The sequence below is a fragment of the Thamnophis elegans genome, chromosome 12 (genome assembly GCF_009769535.1).
Source record: "Thamnophis elegans isolate rThaEle1 chromosome 12, rThaEle1.pri, whole genome shotgun sequence".
NCBI classification, from domain to species: Eukaryota; Metazoa; Chordata; class Lepidosauria; order Squamata; family Colubridae; genus Thamnophis; species Thamnophis elegans.
The window spans coordinates 55,001,084-55,014,542 of NC_045552.1; the positions used below are offsets into that span (position 1 = coordinate 55,001,084).

The 13,459-nt window shown below is 62.2% G+C and overlaps 1 protein-coding gene across 5 annotated transcripts in view; it reads left to right on the plus strand.

Moving 5' to 3' along the window:
* Positions 1-11,403, plus strand: part of KLF8 (Kruppel like factor 8) — a 28,874-nt gene extending 17,471 nt beyond the window's left edge. The window contains exons 1-5 of one of the 5 annotated variants that reach the window (XM_032227512.1): positions 1,460-2,225; positions 5,830-6,361; positions 7,086-7,188; positions 7,362-7,498; positions 10,188-11,403. In XM_032227512.1, coding sequence (XP_032083403.1) covers positions 2,157-2,225; positions 5,830-6,361; positions 7,086-7,188; positions 7,362-7,498; positions 10,188-10,369 — 1,023 coding nt within the window. In that variant the 5' untranslated portion in view covers positions 1,460-2,156 and the 3' untranslated portion in view covers positions 10,370-11,403. Of the gene's footprint in view, positions 1-1,459; positions 2,226-2,260; positions 2,852-5,829; positions 6,362-7,085; positions 7,189-7,361; positions 7,499-10,187 lie in introns of those variants that run through there. The other 4 variants (XM_032227516.1, XM_032227514.1, XM_032227517.1 and 1 more) reach the window with 4 other exon arrangements.
* Positions 11,404-13,459: the final 2,056 nt, after the last annotated feature.

Sequence of the window (13,459 nt, forward strand, 5' to 3'; positions counted from 1 at the left end):
TCTCTCCTCTCTCTCTCCTCTTCTTCTCCTCTCTTCCTCTCCTCCTCTCCCTCTCTCGCCTCATTTCTCTCTCTCGCTCTCCTTTCTCTCGCTCTCTCTCTCTCCCTTTCTCTCTCCCTCTCTCTCTCCTCCTCTTTCCTCTCCTTTCTCTCTCTCGTCTCTTCTCTCTCTTCTCTCTCCTCTCCTCCCTCTTCTCTTCTTTTCCTCTTCTCTCTTCTCTCCTATCTCTCTCCCTTTCTCTCTCCCTCTTCTCTTTCTCTCCCTCTCTTCTCTCTCATCCTTTCCTCTTCCTCTCCTCTCTCTCTCTCTCTCCCTCTCTCTCTCCCTCTCCTTCTACTCTCCCTCTCTCTCTCCCTTTCTCTCCCTCTCCCTCTCTCTCCCTCTGTCTCTCCCTCTCTCTCCCTCCCCCCTCTCTCTCCCTTTCTCTCTCTCTCTCTCCCTTTCTCTCTCCCTCTCCCTCTCTCCCTTTCTCTCTCCCTCTCTCTCTCTTTCTCTCTCTCTCTCTCACACACACACACCGCTTTAAGCAGGAAGAAAAGGGAGGCTCCTGCCCAGTGGGGTACCAACCCTCGGGAGCAGTGTCCCTGTGGGGCTCTAACCACAGCACCTCCTAATTTTCTTTTTTCCCTTCGCTCTCAGCCAGTTAAAAGATTTACTCACCTCTGGCTCTGCCAAGCCAGCTTTGGAAAGCAGGAGTAATGGGGGAAGGGGCTGCAGTTGGTTCTCTGGGAACTCCTCTTTGTTCAGGGGGGAGAGAACCTGAGGTTTAGCAGCTGCCCTTTCTTTCAACCGGATGCCTTTGGGGGGGGCGGGGGGAGATGGCCACTGGGCCAAGTGGCTACTGGAAGCCGAGGCTGGGCACTGCCTCTTGCTGAAGCCCCCTGCAAGGACCCTGATGGGCTCCCCAAAGTTGCAGAGAAGACGATGAAGCAAAGACCTCTGGCCAGGTTGCTTCACCTGGGAGGTTGGGGGAGCTGGTGTTTCCCTGGAGGAGAACATGGGATGGATGATAGCTGGACCAACAGCTTGCAGGGACTTTAAAGTCCATTCAATCTGTTCTATCGCCCAGAAGCCACTGCCAGCTGCAAACAGGACCCATAGGCCACCCCCAGGCAGGGCCCCTTCAAGGGTTTCTTTGCTGGGGTCAAAGCAGAGGCGGGGCTCCCTTCTCCAGGCCCCTCCCCCTCAACCTGCCACACCAGAGGGCTGGAGGGGGGGGGGCTTGTGCTGGTGTTTTGTGCCATAGGCCTCTTGGTGACACTTGTATGGGGGGAGGGGAGGAAGGGCAGGCAGGGGGCTGCGGGGGGGGGGGCGATCGCCTTCCAGGTAGAGAAAAGAAGACGTTGGATAGCCATTTATCTGAAACGGTATAGGGTTTCCTGCCTAGGCAGGGGGTTGGTCTAGAAGACCTCCAAGGTCCCTTCCAACTCTGTGAAGGCGAAGTCGTGCACGGAGGGGGGGGGATTTGCCCGCTTGGAGCCGCTTCTCTTGAGGGACGCCCGGCCGTCCAGTGAAGCGGGAGCAGCTCTCGGGGGTCAGGCAGGGTCCCGCCGATGCGCCCAAACAGCGGGCTCCGTGGCCCGGGAGGGAAACGGTCGGCGGGCGGCCCTCTGGGTCCTCCCTGGCCCCGGTGCTGAGCAAGAGCTTGGCTGATGCTTCTCTCACCAAGCCTGCTTGGCTAGTGAACGCGGAGGGCGAAGCAAGCTTTGGCACCGGGTCCATGCGGTCACCCACTCCGGGCGCCTGCCCTCCTCCACCCGGGGCGGCTCCGTCCACCTGCAGGGCTCGGCCCACGGGACCCACCTGACACCGCCCGTCCCCCCACGAGCTCGCCCGTCCTCCGCAGCCCTGGGCGGGCCCACGGAGGCAGGCGAAGCTCGGCCAAAGTCGCGCAGAGGCCAGCTGGGCAAGCTCCGGGCGGAGCTCCTGACTGCCGCCGCCGCCGCCGCCGCCGCCTCTTTGGCCGGACCCCTCCCCAGGGTGGGGCTGCCAGGAGGGCACACCCACCCGCCCATCCGGCAGGCGCCGGAGAGCGCAGCCCGCCGCGGAGCGAGCAGGAGGGGCCGCCGCCACCGGACCCACAGAAACCCTCCCCGCCCCCCGTTCCGCTTCCTCTCCCGTCGCCGGTCTGCCAGCCTGCCGCTTGCCGGCTCGGGATGATCCTGCCCGCGGAGAGATCGGGCGCCGCGCAGAGGGCCTGGCTGGTGAGTGCGCCGCGGGGAGAGGTGAGCGCCACCCCCGTCCCGGCGGCGTCCGGCGGCAGGAAGCGGCGCGCTCGGGAGGCCGAGGGGGAGGGGAGCGCTTGGCCCACCTGGGCGAGTGGGACGCCGCCCGTGGGCGCCCACCGGGGCAGTCCGGGTTGTGTTGGCTTGCGACGCGCCGGCCAGGCTGCCCGGGGCGATTGGACACAAGGCGGGCACCGGGCGGGGGGCTTCTCTGGAGCCCAGGAAGTGTGGGGAGGGGGGAGCGAAGGGGCTCGGCAGTCCTCCCCCCCCCACTCGAGCTCCAGTTGCAGGCTGGAGGCCTCCGTTTGATGGGCTGCCCCTCGCTTTCAGGACCTCCCCCCCCCACAGCCCCCCGCCCAGCCTCCCCACATTTCCCGAGAAGAGCTGATGTGTCGACAGGGAGCAGCGTCGGTGGCAGCTGGCGGGACCTCCGGGCGGGGGGGGGGGAGAGCTGAGACTGGAAGGGGGTCTGAGTGAGGGGTGGGCTGTTCCTGGAGGCAGCTTCCCCTCCCTGGCTCGGGGCCGGCAGGATCCACAGCTCTCTCGTTTCAGCACCCCTGGGAGGGATGGTGTGCGCGCGCGCGCAGGATTGTGGCTTGGAGGCAAAGATTAAAACTTCTGGGCAGGTGGGTCTCTTGCTGTCTGTGTCCCCCCCCCCATATGATAGAGGAGTAAAAGGGCAGAAGCTACCTGGGGACAGAGGTGCAGGCCTTTCTCAGGAGTTTAGCGCTTGGACGTTGTTTCAGGGCACAGGACGCTGGGGGGAGACGCAGCCCCTCCACACTTTAGTTCTGCTCAAAGGACGGCCCTTGTTTTTTTGGGTGGGGGGAGTCAACTCCACCCACCCTGGCTCAGGAGCAGTAATGCCCACTCCCTGCTGGAAGATGGAGGCTCATGGGTTGGACAGCCTTTTCATTACACCCCCCGCCCCCCCCCCTTTGTGACTCCTTGGCTGCTTCTCAAAAGGATCTGCCTACTGCTGGGTCCTCTCCCTTCCTCCTCCTCCTCCTCCTCCTCCTCCTGCTCTGGGCTGAGAGTGAAAGGCACTGCTGGGGCTACATCCCCCCCCCCCGTGTTATTTGCTCACTGACCCCTGATGGCTGGGAGGGATGGGGAGAGGCTGGTGGGGGCTTCTGCCCTCCAGAAGTTGCTTTCCAGGAGCTGAAATCTTTGCCTCCTTCCCCAGAAGAGCCCAGGGAACTACTCTAGAGGGGGGGGGGGACGGATTTTCTGTAACTTTGGAGGGGGGGGGTATACAGGCGTTCAGCTTTGCTTCCCCACACCTGCCCCTCCCTGAGCCCAAGGAAGAGGGCTACCCCTCATTCTGCCCCTCCCTCCAAGCAGCCCCTCTCCTCGCTTCCCTGGCATTGGTGACAGGGAGCATATGATCGAGATTGCTGCCCAGTGGGGTGCGGGTGGAGAGTGGGGCTGCCTGCCTGGGTGATCCATCCAGACTGACCCTCCCAGAGACGGAAGGGGTCCTCTGTGGTGATGGGGGGGGGGGCTGACTCAGGAAGCCAAACAGCCATGGAGGCTCCTGTGTGAAGCGGCTGGCCGTCTCCCACTCACTCACGGGGGCTAAGTGAGGCCTGTGCAGGAGGAGGAGGAGGAGGAGGAGGAGGAAGAAGAAGAAGAAGAAGGGCATGGCCGCTGCACTCCTGCGGTTCCCGGAATTCCCGGGGAGCCCAGCAAGGGGGCTTCCGTGGTCTGCCGGCTGTTCTGCCAGGTGCCGGCTGAGGTTCCGATTCTCTGCGGGGAGAAACCAGGGGAGGCATCTGCAGAGCCGCCCATCTCTCTCTGGGGGTTTCTGGGACCGAGGAAGCCCGGAATCCCTCTTCCATAGTGTTGGCAACCGACTCCTCTGTCAAGGGTTTCCAGGCAGGGAGTGCGTGGAGGAGGAGTTGGTGGCCAAGGGGAGGGAGGGAGGGGCAGTGGGCGGGCGGGCAGGCTGCGGATTCAAGCAGCGGGGAGGGGGGGGAGGGGGGGAGGGGGAGGGAGGGAGGGGCAGAGCAGCAGGTGCTGCGGGATGCTTGGCAGAAGCGCAGGGGGAGGGTCCGGCAAGGAAGGAGCCCCTGACTCAGCTGGTGGCCCCTGTGGAAAGGGTTCTGCCCCCTGCAGAATTTCTTGCATGGAGCCTGGTGGAAAAGCAGAGGCCTTTTCCTTAACCCTTTTTTGTTTTATGGACAGAAAATATATCTGGATGAACCTTACATAGGAGGCTGAGATTCCTTTGGGGGGAAAAAATTCTCTGAGATGGCACCTGCTGCCCCCCCCCATGTGTCCTCCCCCCCCCTTGCAAGCCTTCGACTGCAAATAGAAGCTGGGTTGGGCACTCAGGTCTCCTGAGGGCATCTGGTGCAATGGGGACACTTATGGGCCAGGCTTGACAATCAGCCTTAACCCCTTGAGGCCAGAGGTGGAGGGGCAGCCATAGACAGCAACAGCCTCCCAATGCAGAGGAGACTCCTGGTCTCTCTGGGCGAGCAGAGTGGGGGGCTCTGCCCAACGACTGCCTGCGGGAGACCCTCGTGGAGGTTGCAGTGACTCAGCTCTGGCCGATGCAACCCTCTGCAGCTGTGCCCCTGCCCGCAAAGGGCAGGATGACCTCCTCAGTCTAGGGGGCCACTTGGGTTCAGCAGTGCTGCAACCCCCTCAGAGGGGGCCCCAGCAGCCTCTGCCCCAAGGAGCGGGGCAGAAAGAGCCACTCCCTTCGGTGCCCCCCCACCGGTCTCTGGGGATGTCCATGCTCAACGGCTTGCAAGCAGAGGGGAGGGGGCTGCTCCCCCCCAAAAAAAAAGCTGCACAGCCTGCTTCTCCTCTGCTCAGAGCGAAGCAGGGAGGGGAGGGGAGGGGAGGGATGCTGCCTGTCCCAGATTCTGAAAGGCTCGGGGGGGGGGGGGACGACAAACCAGCCGCCTGAGCCCATCCAGAATATTTGGGGGAAGGACGCCGGCCTGGCCCTGCCAGAGGAGAGGCTTGTTTGGGGGGGGGGCTTGCTGGCTTAACCACTCCTGAGTGGGTCTCTCAGCCCCACACGGGGGGGGGCGTCTCCTCTTGGAGCTTTGCATTCAAAGCCCCTGGAAAGCAGCTGGACAAACCCTCCCTCCCCGCCCTTTGCCCTTCGCCCTGCCCTCCGAGCAACGGAGCAGAGCTCTCCTCCAGCCTGCCTGGGCCAGCCCTGACCCATGCCCAATGCCCAACTGGAATGGCTCCAACCCCTCCGCGCCAGCTGCAGAAGGCGCTGGCTCCTTTGGGGGCTGGGAGGTTTGCCTCCTATCCAAGGACTGGGTGCCCTTTCGAGAAGGTGGCCGTTGGGCCTTCTCAGCCTCTGCCACATCCCTGCTTTGCATGGATCCCTCCTGGCCTTTGGATTGGTTTTGGGGGTCCCCTCCCTTCCCAAGCACCTTGGGGGCAGGAGCCAGGGGGGGCTGCGTGGGGTCCCAGGGGACTCCTCCTTCAGACACTGTGTGGGGTCTCTTGCCACTAGAGAGCCCCTGGGGGGGGGGTACGGGCCTCAGAGGTTGGGGAGGCACCGTTCCCGGGGAGGCCAATTGTTCTCTGGGCTGGGGTCTCCTCTGACGCTCCTTTCCTTTCCCCTTTGCAGTTGGCAGGGGCGGCCCGTAGCAAGGCCAAGCCCAGGATGAGCTCCTCCTCGCTGCTGGGGGAGGGCTCCCTCGAGCCCCCGGTGCTGCTGAGCGACATCAAGACGGAACCCCCCGAAGAGCTTCTGGCCACGGACTGCAACCAGCCGCAGGCCGAGCCGGTGGACCTGTCCCTCCATAAGCCCAAGGGCTCCCTGCAGCCTCCCGCCGCTCGCTCGGCGCCCGTGCCAGCCGCCCCCCCGGCCCCCATGGTTCCCATGTCCCCCGTGGGGCTGGCCTCCTCTTCCGCCATCCCCGCCGTTCTCTCGCCCGGCTCCATCCTGGCTTCCACGCAGGGCAGCGGCGGGCAGCAAATCCTGCACGTTATCCACACCATCCCTTCGGTCAACCTGCCCAGCAAGATGGGCAACCTCCAGACTATCCCGGTGGTGGTGCAGTCCCTGCCCGTGGTTTACACCACCATGCCCAGCGACGGCGTGACAGCCGCCATCACGGTGCCCCTGATCGGAGGAGACGGCAAGAACGCCGGTTCTGGTGAGCTCTGCCTGCTATCTGCACCAGGACTGGGAAGGGTGGTCAACGGCCTCGTTCTGGCTGCCGGCAGTGGGAGCCTCCCTGTTCCGGCTACTCTGGTGGTGACCCCCCCCCCGGCCAAGCTGGAGGGTATCTTTGGGGCACCCCAAGGGTTTTCTTCCCTCCGTGGCCCTGTGGGAAAGTGGGGGGAGGAAGTGGCTCCAAGGCCGGAGGTCCCTTCTGGATGTGGCTGCCATGTGGGCACGTATGGCTGGGCAGTCCAGGAGGGAGCTGCCTTTCTTGGCCGGGGTGGGTGGGTGGGCATCTGAGCAGAAGAGGAACGCTGGGCTTCAGTCGATGCCACTTGCAGGCCCCCCTTGTGGGCTGAAGCTGCCCTGCCTTGCTCGGGGAGGGAAATTCCCACGTGAGAAGAGAGACACGCAGGCTAGCCACCCCCCGCAATAATGGACCTCCATGCACTGGAAGCGGAGTGCCCCGCTCTGCGCCAAGGACAAGGTGGTCACGCTGCGCCTTCATGGCAGAGCTTTCCGGGGGGGGGGGAGGCGGAGTGGAGGAGCTGAGTAGTTGTAACCCGAGTCCTTAGCACTGGCACACTCCTGCCTCCTCCTGCTGCTGTTGGCGGGGGGGGGGGGTGTGCTGCTGCCCCTCGGAGAGGCCGGCCTTCGGTTTCCGGAGCAGCTGCCAGCCTGGATTCTGACGGGGCTTCTCTCTGTTTCTCCGCCAGTGAAAGTCGACCCCAGTTCTATGTGCCCCATGGAGATCCAGAGCGAGAGCGAGGACAGCGCCTCGGAGAGCGGGACGGGCTCCTTCCCCGACCCACAGAAAGAGTGAGTCCGGGGCCCCAGCCGGGAGGGGCGAGGGGGGGGTCACACGAGGGCCCCTCCCCAAAGATCCTGCTGGGCAGGCACTCTCGGGGAAACGGGGGGGGTGTGCTTCCGGAGCGCCTTCTGAAACCCTCTCCCCCCTCTCCCCCTGTGGCTCTCCGAATGCCTTTTGGCAGGCCCCTGGGAGGAAGGCCGCCGCGCCTGGAGTCTCCCGACCTGAAGAAGAGGCGGATCCACCAGTGCGACTTCGAGGGGTGCAACAAGGTTTACACGAAGAGCTCCCACTTGAAAGCCCATCGGAGGATACACACTGGTGGGTAGGCACTTCCCTGGGGCCCCGTTGGTAGCATCCCCCCCTGCCTCCCTCAGCTGCTATTACATTGATTCTCAACCTTGGCCCACCTGAAGATGTGTGGACTTTAACTCCCAGAATTCCCCAGCCAGCTCTGCTGGCTGGGGGATTCTGGGAGTTGAAGTCCACGCATCTTCAGGTGGACCAAGGATGAGAAGCACTGGCCTGTTACATTCCAGAGACATCCCCTCCCCTCCCCGGGAGGTGGGGTTCAACAGCCATTCAGATGAATCCTTGTGCCCAAAGCCTGCTGTCCCTTTCGGCCCTCACCGGGTCTCTTGGAAGAGTGGCTGGCCGTGCCCGGTTGACAGAGCTGCCCCTCTTCCCTCGGAATTGCCTGACTGCCAAGCCCCACAGCTGAAATGGGCCTGTGCCTTCCTCTTCCTTTCTGGGGTCTCCTGGACCTTGAAAGCCCCCTTTGCCCTCCCACCTGGCCCCGCCCCTCTCCTGCCGCTGCTTCCAGCCACCCCTCTGGGAAGCCCCACCCGCACCCCGGATGGACCCCAGCTCAGCCCCGGCGGCATCCCGGAAAGGCGCTTTGGAGCTGGGCAGAGTTCGGAAGGGCTGTCCACAGTGGGGTGGGGGGGGGGAGAGCTTGGCTACAAGCACAGAGTGGGGGGGGGGGCTTTGTAGCTTAGAAAGGGGGCGAGGCAACTCACAGCCTAGAATCCCTTCCCCCTTTTTCTGCAATGGAGCCAGGAGTTTCTCGGGGAACCCGACAGGCAGGTGCCCCCATCCCTGGTAGGGAGTGGGATGGAGAAGGAGCAGGCGGGCCCAGGGGCCGTCTGGAAGGGGCAAGAGAAATTTGGTGGCGGAGAACGTGAGGCTCCGGCTGCCTCTTCCAGGTGCCATTCTCCGGCTTCTTCCTGCCCCGCGGAGCATGGGAGGGCGATCCGAGGCACGGGGACCGCTGGTGGGAGGGCATTCCTTCCTTCCCAAGCCCAAGGGGCCTTTATCTGGGAACAGAGGCTGCAGTGATTCCCTCTGGATGCCCCCCTGCCGCCTGAAATCTCCCCCTCCTGTTAAAATCGCGGGTGGCTTTTCCCAGCCCTCCTTCAGCCTGCTCTGCCCCTGTGGGGCTGGGATTGCCGGTCCTGCCCCTTGCCCACCAGGCATCCTAGCAACGGATTCGGTCCCCGGATCCTCCCACAAACGTTTCCTAGCAACCTGTTCCAGCTTTCAGGCTGGAATCCTTTTAGCCGAGTCTCCTAGCAACCCCCTCCCCGCACAATCCCACCTGCTCTCTCTCTCTCTCTCTCTCCCAAAGCGCATCCTTTGGCAACTCTCTGCATCGCTCTGTTGCCCCTGGAGTGCCAGGCCGGCTGGGCTGGCACCCATACCCATGGCCTGTGGGCTCCAGGAGGCTGCACCCGGGCCTGTGCCTTCCCTCCTGACTCTCCTTGGCGCAGACCAGCTGCCTCCCTCCTGGCATCCTCTATTTAGCGGGTCTGATCTCAAAGCCCTTGGCTGCCTTCTGCTGGGGGCACCGCACAGGTGGTGGGCGGGAAGGCATTTGCCCTGCATGCAAGGTCTTTATTCCGAAGGGGGGGGGAAGCGGAGGGTCGTGGAAGGGCAGCCTGCTCTTCCTCCTCCCACCATGGCCCAGGCTGCCAAAAGGGGGCTGGGTGGGGGGCGAGTTGAGAAGGAGACCGAGCACGCCAGCTCTTAGCTACTGCATCAGCCCCAGGCAATCAGCTGGCTGCTCCTTCCTTTATTTTTATCCCACCTTGATTTGCAAAGTGGCCCAAATTTGCATTTCCGGTGAAGAGAGCGCTGACCTTCTGCCCAGAAGGGTGGGAGGGGGCTGCCTGCCCACCGGATCCACATCGTGGGCACGATGGACTGGACGGTGACCTTCCCTTTCTCTGGCTTCCCCCCCCTTCGGAAAAGCACAGTGATCCCCTGGCTACCGCTGGGGGTCCTCTGGGAGGGCTGGGGCTGGGGGCTGGTGGGGAGATAGGGGCCCCAGGGAGGCTCCTCCTGGGCAGCTGAGGCTGTGCAGGGCTGGTGCCCGTCTCTCTCTCTCCCTCCCTCCCTCCCTTTCTCTCTCTCTCCCCCCTCCCTCCCTTTCTCTCTCTCTCCCTCCCCCTCTCTCCCTCCCTCTCTCCCTCCCTCCTCTCTCTCCCTCCCTCCCTTTCTCTGTCTCTCCCTCCCCCTCTCTCCCTCCCTCCCTCTCTCCCTCTCTCTCTCCCTCCCCCTCTCTCTCCCTCCCTCTCTCTCTCCCTCTCTCTCCCTCTCCCCCTCTCTCTCTTTTCCTCCCTCTCTCCCCCTCCCTCTCTCTCCCTCCCCCTCTCTCTCCCTCCCTCTCTCCTTCCCTCCCTCTCTCTCTCCCTCCCCCTCTTTCTCCCTCCCCTCTCTCTCCCTCCCTCCCTCTCTCTCTCTCCCTCTCTGTCTCTCTCTCCCTTCCTCTTTCCTTCCCTCCTCCCTCTCCTTCCCTCTCTCCCTCTCTCTCCCTCCCTCTCTCTCTCCCTCCCCCCCTCCCTCCCTCTCTCTGTCTCTCTCTCCCTTCCTCTTTCCTTCCCTCCTCCCTCTATCTCTCCCTCCCTCCCCCCTCTCTCTCTTCCCACCCTCTCTTCAGAGCGAAATGCACCCAGGGCAAGCTGAGTTGAGTTTTTTCCCACGCCTCTCCTCCCCTCCCCTCTCCCTGCAGGAGAGAAACCCTACCGATGCACCTGGGAGGGCTGCACCTGGAAGTTTGCTCGCTCCGACGAGCTGACCAGGCATTTCCGGAAGCACACGGGCATCAAGCCCTTCCGCTGCTCGGACTGCGACCGCAGCTTCTCCCGCTCCGACCACCTGGCTCTGCACCGCCGGAGGCACATCATGATGTGAGCAGGGCAGGGGGGCGTGCAGCCCGCGTCCCACCAGCCCTTGAAGCGGCTTCCCTGGTCTCCAGCTGGTCCCTCGGCTGCCAGGCACGGGGCCACCAACCCGGCGATTTGCCCAGAAAGAGCCTACGTCTGCGCCCCGTCCGAGATTGGCCTTCGGACTCCGTGGCTGGGGAGCTTCAGGGCCTTCAGGGAGAATCCGAGCAAGGGACACAGGTGGGTTGCGGGAAGAGACGGATCGTCCTGCAAAGGAGCTGCTGCATTGGACCCAGGCCAGGAAACTGCCAAAGGCGGGTTCCTCGGGGGAGTGCGTGGCATTGCCCATGCGAGGGGAAAACCTTCTCTACTTGGCCGGGCACCTCCGAGTTCTCATCCTGCACTTCTTGCTCACAGCACAAGAACAGAGATTGCACCATACCAGGAAGTCACGTGTGTGTGCTGGGCTGGGGGTAGTGGGAGAGGGGGGGGGAGGCTTGTGGTTGATTGCGTTTAACTACATTTTTATGAGCACTGATACAAAGTCTGTGTCTGAATTCTGGTTTGGAATCTGCCCCCCCTCCCCCAAAGACCCCACAGACGGGACCGATTTTGCTTCTGGACGGCCTAGGCGGGGTTGGATGGATTGCGCACAGATGTTCTCTTCGCATTTGCCCTCCCTCCTCCCCCCCCCCGCCACTCCCACTCAGGACTCCAGCTCTCCTCTCAAGAGAAACTTTGGATCCAAGATCAACTCTCTTTTTTTTTGAATTTTAAAACTTGATTGCATTTGAGGGAGGGAGGGGGGCCGCTCCAATCAAAGCGTGGCCCAGCTGAGCCCCTCCTGTCCCGTCCGCCCCCTACACAGCTCCACTCGGAAGAGATCCTGGCTCGGTGAGGGAGGGGCAGAGGGGCTCCGACAGAGGAAGAAGTTGATGGACGCAGAACTGTGACACCCTGCCAGGTGGGGGTTGGGCGGGGTGGGGGTGGGGAGGCTGGTTCCCAATTCTGCCTACAAGGACAGGAAGGGCACAAAAGCGGCCGATAAATTTTTGAACCTTGCAACCCGCAGCTGGATTCATTTCTGTGTATAGTTCAGCAGGGGGCGCTGTGGGGGGGTGAGATTTTTGAGAACTTGCTTTCCTTTCTGTCCCTTTGGGTCGAACTGCAGGCGGTCGACAGCGGCTCCTGTTATTGGTCGGCCTCCCCGGGTGGGAACTGAACCGGTGGCTCTTCATGGGGGCGGAGCAGGTTTTGGGAAGGAGGAAGAGGCGCTTTTCCCCCAGCTGTTGGTGCTGATGTTCACTTGGGGGTCAGAAGTGGGGGAGGGACAGAAGGGCTCAGGGAAGGGAGGGGCAATGGGAGGATGCCACGCAATCGGCTGGCCACCAGGGGGCGAGGGGGAGCCTTTCCCTGTTCAAAGGGTGAGACCTGCCATGGAGGGGGGATGGGGAGCGCTGACTGGCTGCTGGCACATTTAATTGCAGCTGGGGAGGGGAGCTGCTTTGAACTTTGCTTCTCCCCACCCCACCCCAAAGCTCCTTCTCTGCAGCTGGCCGCAAATGTTTCCAGTGGGGCAGAATGAGCCCTGAGCCGGGAAAGACCTCTGACCAAAGCCCTCCTCAGCCTGTGGTGCCAGCCTGGCTGCACTCTGGTCATCTGGTTGCAAAAGGTGCCCCCGCCCCCAATTTCCTGGGGTCCCTGGCTGGAAATCCGAGTCTCCCTTCATAGCCAGGTGTGTAAAATTCCTGGCTGGCTTTCTTGGTGCAAGGTGCTGCCCCTTTCCTACCAGCAGAGGGTGCTGTTGGCTTATCGGCTTCTCATGTTGAATGAAGGTGCCTTATGACCTGTTCCCCCCCCCCCCGTCCATGGGTGGGGTCTCAGTTCCCACAAGCCTCCCACAAGCTGGCTCCTTGTGCCCGGTGTCTGTCCCCCCCCCTCCCCAGAGAAACTGGAGTTTGCAAGAGAGCCGTTTTGCTCTCCTGTATGACAAGCTGCCAGCTTTCACCGATGGTATTTCCAGAAATGATTTTGAGATGTTCTCCTGCCTGGTAAGGGCATTTTGACCAGTTCTGGATTACGGTGCAAAGTCTGGGAGGGGAGGGGGCAGCAAGCCTGTTTGGTTTTTGAACAACCCCCCCCCCAATGCAATATTGTGCCTGATCAGACTGCCTGGTTTCCTTTGATCTTGGGCTGGCTTTCCCTAATGGAAGCATTAGTGAGATCAATAGCAATAGCAATAGCAGTTAGACTTATATACCGCTTCATAGGGCTTTCAGCCCTCTCTAAGCAGTTTACAGAGTCAGCACATTGCCCCCAACAATCCGGATCCTCATTTTACCTACCTCGGAAGGATGGAAGGCTGAATCAACCCTGAGCTGGTGAGATTTGAACAGCCGAACTGCAGAACTGCAGTCAGCTGAAGTAGCCTGCAGTGCTGCATTTAACCACTGCGCCACCTCGGCTCTCTAATCTAGATCAGCATAGTTATAACTCTGTTGCCCCCAAGGGAGAGCCGCAGCAGCCCCCGTGATTGAAAGGCTGGGTACAAAGTCCAGCCCTGCAAGGAAGACCAGGGGTTCTGAGGGTCTGATCTGCCCTCGGCTTTTTTTTTGGGGGGGTGAACGGGGTCAGTCGCTCTCCCTTTGCACGGTGTTTTTGTGGTGGGGAAAACAGGCTTTGAACCGCACTAAGATATAAATGTCACAGCAAATGCAATGAGGCCAGATAAGCTCTTGCCCCCGCCCCATTGTGTGTGTGTGTGTGTGGAGGGGGGGGTTGTCCCTCCCTTGCCCTTGACCAAAGGTGGAAATTCAAGGGCCCCCAGCTCTGAATGCTGGCTCGGAGCCAGAGAGGCAAGCCGGCATGGCAAAATTATCTTCGGCGTTGGACAACTTTGGACTCAATGTTCAAAAGACCGAGGTCGCGACCCAGCCTGCACCTCATGTGCCACACACTGAACTCCAAAGGGCGGAAACTTCAGACAGTCGATTAATTCAAGCCCCCCTCCCTGGCAGCAGCCTGCCCCGAGGAGGCCTCCCCCCCCCCGGGACTGAAGCCAAGCGCAGGAGAATTCTACTTCCAGCCAGCTGTGCTGCGCTGGGCAGGAATGTTGAGA